The sequence below is a fragment of the Macaca fascicularis genome, chromosome 12 (assembly GCF_037993035.2).
Source record: "Macaca fascicularis isolate 582-1 chromosome 12, T2T-MFA8v1.1".
Classification (NCBI taxonomy): Eukaryota; Metazoa; Chordata; class Mammalia; order Primates; family Cercopithecidae; genus Macaca; species Macaca fascicularis.
This window is the reverse complement of record NC_088386.1, coordinates 115,188,176-115,194,175: the sequence shown is the minus strand read 5'-3', so window position 1 is coordinate 115,194,175 and position 6,000 is coordinate 115,188,176. Positions and strand designations below refer to the sequence as shown.

At 56.6% G+C, this 6,000-nt stretch overlaps 1 protein-coding gene across 3 annotated transcripts; it reads left to right on the top strand.

The window, feature by feature from the left end:
* Positions 1-1,897: 1,897 nt before the first annotated feature.
* Positions 1,898-5,548, top strand: TUBA4A (tubulin alpha-4A chain). 3 transcript variants are annotated; one of them, XM_005574368.5, is made up of 4 exons: positions 1,898-1,960; positions 3,602-3,824; positions 4,118-4,266; positions 4,509-5,548. In XM_005574368.5, the coding sequence occupies exons 1-4, from the start codon at positions 1,958-1,960 to the stop codon at positions 5,478-5,480; spliced, it is 1,347 nt and encodes a 448-aa protein (XP_005574425.1). In that variant the 5' UTR covers positions 1,898-1,957; the 3' UTR covers positions 5,481-5,548. The 3 variants fall into 3 exon arrangements, with proteins under 3 accessions (XP_005574425.1, XP_045223697.1, XP_065382199.1); XM_045367762.3 differs by having other exon boundaries at positions 1,898-2,623; XM_065526127.2 differs by lacking the exon at positions 3,602-3,824 and having other exon boundaries at positions 1,909-1,960.
* The last annotated feature ends 452 nt before the right edge of the window (positions 5,549-6,000 follow it).

Genomic DNA, 6,000 nt, shown 5'->3' with positions numbered 1-6,000 from the left:
GGGTCGGGTGAATCCTTTCCAAGCGATGTAGAGCCGGGAAGACAGGTTTCTTAAGATCTGCAAACCAGCAGCACCTGGGGCACTGCCAGATGACTTTCCCCAGTAAAGGGAGACAATTAGAAAAGGCAAGGCAGGCCGGGGTGGTTGCTCAGGCCTGTAATCTCAGCACTTTGGGAGGTTGAGGTGGGTGGATCGCTTGAGCTCAGGAGTTTGAGACAAATCTGGACAATATGGCGAGATTTTGTCTCTACTAAAAATTAAAAAAAAAAAAAGTCTGGGCGTGGTGGCTCACACCTGTAATCCCAGCACTTTGGGAGGCCAAAGAGGGCGGATCATCTAAGGTCGGGCGTTGGAGACCAGCCTGACCAACGTGGTGAAACCCTGTCTCTACTAAAAATACAAAAATTAGCCAGGCGTGGTGGTGCATGCCAGTAATCCCAGCCACTCGGGAGGCTGAGGCAGGAGAATTGCTAGAACCCGGGAGGCGGGTGTTGCGGTGAGCCAAGATCATGCCATTGCACTCCAGCCTGGGCAACAAGAGCGAAATTCCATTTCAAAAATAACAATAATAATAATAAGCTGGGCATGGTGGTGCACGCCTGTGGTCCCAGCTACCGAGGAGGCTGGGGTGGAAGGATGTGGTAGAAGGATGGCCTTGAGCCGGGAGATGGAGGTTGCAATGAGCTGAGATTGCACCACTGCACTCTAGCCTCGGTGACACAGCAAGACACGGACAAAAAAAAAAAAAAAAAAAAAAAAAGAGAGAGAGAGAGAGAGCGGGAAAGCAGAAGTAGCTTGAAAAGATAGGGTAGGGAGAATGGAATGAAATGTAGAAAGAAGTGCTTCTGCGGAGACCTGGGGCAGAGTGCTGAGACCATTAACGTGCAGGTTGCATATCCTGCTCTTGGCTTAGAGACAGAAGACACCGCGAAAGAATCATCCAAGATATGAGAATCTCGATTTTCTTCTTTTCTCTTCAGAGTCAACAGATATTTTGATAGCTTACAACAATGTTTCCACTATGACATCACTGTCTCCTTTTCACCCACGAAAATGTCAAGGACTCAGTGAGGTTAAGTCACTTGCCCAAGGTCACACAGGGTAGCCTGGAAGAGAATCCAGGTCCTGAGGTCTCCGGGTCAGCACTCCCACAGTTTGGCAGCAGGTGAGCGGGCAGGTGCCCGCAGCGAGGGCATCATAGTGACAGCGCTGATGACGGGGCCACTAACCCGCGAGCCGCCGGCAAGCCGCGGCAGATTCCGGGGTCGGCCCGGGCAGACAGGCTGCGGGGCTCGACTCTGCGGGAGGGCCTAAGGCATCGGCACTCTGGGGCTCAGGCTGTGCAGTTCTGGGTCCTCGGCCGCCCACAGGCGTCGGCGAAAGCCTGCCGCCCGGGCCGGGGACCAGGAAGCGTCAGGCAGCTGGCAAGGGTTCCCCGGGGACGCGCCACAGCCTCACAGCCGGCCCGAGTCTCCTGGGAGGCGGGGCTGGAAGGGTATGGGTGAAGGCCAGTTGAGGCCGCTTGGGAAGGACAGCCTCGCCTGCTCCCGACCTAAGTCGGAACATCTGGATGACCGGTGCCTCCAGGACGCAGGTGCAGGTGAGACTCGCCCTGCCACAGCACCCTGCGTCTCCGCGGAGGCCCTAGGGAGCCCAGCGGGTAGGCTTAAAACGAAGAAAGAATGGTTAAAGCCCGAGTCGCGACTCTTAATCCCAGCCCGACAGGTGAGGAACCAGTGCGCAGCTTGGGTAGGGTACGCGGCCAGGCTCCTCCCCTCGGGGGGCCTCTTACCCCTCCTGGGAGGCGTGGCCTGCCGGCCGCCCAGCCCTTAGTGGGCGAGCGGGGAACGCGGGCCCCGCCTCCCGCCTATAAGGGCGGTGCGGCACTGCAGCTAGCGCAGTTCTCACAGAGACCCGTCACCCCGACTCAACGTGAGACGCACCGCCCGGACTCACCATGGTGAGTGCGGCCCCGCCGGGGTCGCGCCAGTCCCCTAATTGCCCCTCTCCTTTGGGGAACTTTCCTTCCAGGCATGCTCGGGGACCTCCACCAGGCGTTCCAGGTCTCCAGGAGGTGCGAGGGTTTTGCATCCTCCCTCCCCAACCCCCTCCTGGTGACTTTGGCCGAGCCGTGTAGTTCACCTTCGGTGGCTGGGGTTGGGGCTTGGGGTGGAGTGCAACTCTTCAGTAACAGAGAGGAACCCTTCTGGCACTCTGCTCCTGCCTTACCGAGCATTTGTGTCCCGACTCTGTATGAGAGTCACACGGGCCTGCGCCCCGTCCTTTCCGCGGGCGAAAGAAGACGCGCTTGGCTGCCCTCTTGCATCCCCAGTCCCCGGTCCCCAGCACTGACCGAGCACGTGCTTGGCATTAGAAGGTGGAAGGGGGTCGGGTTACCTGGTGCCACATCCCCCTTTCCTCTGTGTGTGCATTCCAACTATCCACAGAATCACCCCCCACTCGTGACTCAGCACCCCGCTTCTGAGCTGAGAGGGGTGGTGGGAACGGAGTTCAGCCTCCTGAAGCGAGCTGGCCCTCTCCAGCCGGAGCCCGGGTGCGCGGAGCCCGGGTGCGCGGATGGGCAGAGACAGCTGGCGCTGAGCACTGCGCGGGCCGAGGCCAGGTTGGGGGGGAGGGGGAAGAGGTGCATGTAGGGGGTGGTATTTATAGCCCAGGAGCGGGGGCCGAAACCCAATCCCCGCTTTGGGCTGGGAAATAACTGGAAAGACTCCACCGGGAGAGCGGATGTAGGGCTGGGCTGCAGGATGGCGCCCACCCTGCCCTGGACAAGGCGGGTTACCTCTGGGGCCTAACCACAGGTTCCACTTCCTTTTCTGGGTATTTGGAAACCGTCACCCCGCCATTTCGGTGTGGGAAGGGCGCGCGGGACCTGCCGGACTTTAGTGCTTTAGGGGTTAATTTGGGGCTGACAGGGACGGAGCCTAAGGCAGTGAGTGTCCCAGTACCCTCAAACCTTGTTGCTGGCCCCTGCTGTCTGAGCTTACAAGCATTACCGTCGCTATTTCCGTGCGGGCTGACACGGGAGATGAAAGTGGTGAAGACACCCAGGGTGTGGGGGTGGAGGTGGGGAGAGGAACCAGATGGGATTGATCCCCAGAGCCAGATAGGATTTAAAGGTGAGAGAGGAGGGCATCCTGATGGCATGTGGTCAGTTGATGCCAGATTGGATGGTTGAGACACCTCTGCAGCTTACAGGAAAGAAAGAGGGAAAGGGTTCTATGAAGTCTAGCTGTTCATACTCAAAGCAAAGAATCAAATGGGGAGGCCTCTAGCTGTAAACCCATACCTCTAGGAAACCTTTTTTCATGTGGAGCCACAGAGCTCACTTGACAGATTCCCCACTGAGAAGTGGGCTAAGAGGTTGGCCTGCCCTGCTGGGTGCATCCAGGTGGGGAGTCCTGTACCTGGGAGCCCGGGCAGGCTGCTAGCCTCTTCTCACCTCTGCCCAGCCCCAAGCCTCCACTTTTGCCAACTGAGTCATCCTAGCTGGTAGGCAATAGGGTGGAAGAGAGACTTGCGAGGTGAGGTGAGGACTTGTGGATGTGGGGCTCATGCTGCGTCCCCTCTCTCTATCCCTCAGCGTGAATGCATCTCAGTCCACGTGGGGCAGGCAGGTGTCCAGATGGGCAATGCCTGCTGGGAGCTCTATTGCTTGGAACATGGGATTCAGCCTGATGGGCAGATGCCCAGTGACAAGACCATTGGTGGAGGGGACGACTCCTTCACCACCTTCTTCTGTGAAACTGGTGCTGGAAAACACGTGCCACGGGCAGTTTTTGTGGATCTGGAGCCTACAGTCATTGGTGAGAGAAAGTGGAGACAAAACTGAAGGGGGTGGAGCATGACTCAAAGCTTCTCCCTGGACAGAGAGGGTATTTAGACCAGGCATTCCTGGCCCTGAAAATTCCTAGCCGTATTTGAAGCTGCAGAAGGCAAGCTGATCTCAGACTGGCCTGGGCAGCCGGTCTGGGTTTCTCTCACACACTGATATCTCAGGCTGGCAGGAGGATGAGTCCTCCATGCATCTGGCCACAGCTACCACCCTGGGGGAGGAAGGTCCCTGCTGAGCATAGTTTTGTGGTTTTTGCTCTTCCAGATGAGATCCGAAATGGCCCATACCGACAGCTCTTCCACCCAGAGCAGCTCATCACTGGGAAAGAGGATGCTGCCAACAACTATGCCCGTGGTCACTATACCATTGGCAAGGAGATCATTGACCCAGTGCTGGATCGGATCCGGAAGCTGGTGAGAATTTGTCTTGGGAGGGAGGGAACTTTTGAGACTGTGCTAATGGTCAGGAGTATTTTTTTCAGATCCCTTTCAGGGAGTCATCTCTAACTGTACATGGTCTCAAATGTGGTGCTGCTATGGCATCCTCAGTATTTGCCCTGACTGCTGATGTATCTTGCACTTTATGCAGCCGGGTAATAAGAGTCCCTCAGGCCCCTCCCCTACCTAAACAGTTATTTCTCATTTTTGCCTTTCAGTCTGACCAGTGCACAGGACTTCAGGGCTTCCTAGTGTTCCACAGCTTTGGCGGGGGCACTGGCTCTGGCTTCACCTCACTCCTGATGGAACGGCTCTCTGTTGACTATGGCAAGAAATCCAAGCTGGAATTCTCCATCTACCCAGCCCCCCAGGTGTCTACAGCCGTGGTCGAGCCCTACAACTCTATCCTGACCACCCACACCACCCTGGAGCACTCAGACTGTGCCTTCATGGTGGACAACGAAGCAATTTATGACATCTGCCGCCGCAACCTAGACATCGAGCGCCCAACCTACACCAACCTCAATCGCCTCATTAGCCAAATCGTCTCCTCCATCACGGCTTCTCTGCGCTTTGACGGGGCCCTCAATGTGGACCTGACAGAGTTCCAGACCAACCTGGTGCCCTACCCTCGCATCCACTTCCCCCTGGCCACCTATGCACCAGTCATCTCTGCAGAAAAGGCATACCACGAGCAGCTGTCGGTGGCAGAGATCACCAATGCCTGTTTTGAGCCTGCCAACCAGATGGTGAAGTGTGATCCCCGGCACGGCAAGTACATGGCCTGCTGCCTGCTGTACCGTGGAGATGTGGTGCCCAAGGATGTCAACGCTGCCATCGCTGCCATCAAGACCAAGCGCAGCATTCAGTTTGTGGACTGGTGCCCCACAGGCTTCAAGGTTGGTATCAACTACCAGCCTCCCACTGTGGTGCCTGGGGGCGACCTGGCCAAAGTGCAGCGTGCCGTGTGCATGCTGAGCAACACGACAGCCATCGCTGAGGCCTGGGCCCGCCTGGACCACAAGTTCGACCTGATGTATGCCAAGAGGGCGTTTGTGCACTGGTACGTGGGTGAGGGCATGGAGGAGGGTGAGTTCTCCGAGGCCCGTGAGGATATGGCTGCTCTGGAGAAGGATTACGAGGAGGTGGGCATCGACTCCTATGAGGACGAGGATGAGGGAGAAGAATAAACCAGCTGCCTGGAGCCTGTTCACTATGTTTATTGCAAAATCCTTTCGAAATAAACAGTTTCCTTGCACGGTTTCTTGTCCCCTCTGAGTGCTTGAGCTTCTGCTGCCTTCCCCTTCATGCTGCTGCTGCTCTCACTGTTTGCTGTTCATGACCCTTATCCCTTCCGTCGAACGTGAGACCTGCAAAGGGGCCCTTGCCAGGCCCAGGAAGCATAACCCCAGGGACTTTAAATCGAAGCCCTAGGGGTATTCAGTATAGGGAGGAAATGAGGACCAAATCCAGGCACAAACTGTTGAAGGATGAGTCTTCAGTTCCTTTTCAAGTAGGAGTTTAATCCAGTGGTTTCTGTCTTTGAAAGTTAGACTGCTACCCTGTTCTTCCTGCTGCCTCTACATTTACCAACTCTGGAAGCAAGGCTTGGCCCAGACTCCTCTGTGCATTATGAGGGTTTGGGAGTGGGGCTGGGCTGGCCCAGAGTTCCTGGGCATGGAGCCACATCATAAGCTTGGGGGATGGGAG

What these genes read in the sequence shown, in the direction of transcription:
- TUBA4A (XM_005574368.5), top strand. An exon ending in TCTGGAGCCTACAGTCATTG is followed by an intron (nt 3,825 to 4,117) that starts GTGAGAGAAAGT and finishes TTGCTCTTCCAG; the next exon opens with ATGAGATCCGAAATGGCCCA. An exon ending in TGGATCGGATCCGGAAGCTG is followed by an intron (nt 4,267 to 4,508) that starts GTGAGAATTTGT and finishes TTTGCCTTTCAG; the next exon opens with TCTGACCAGTGCACAGGACT.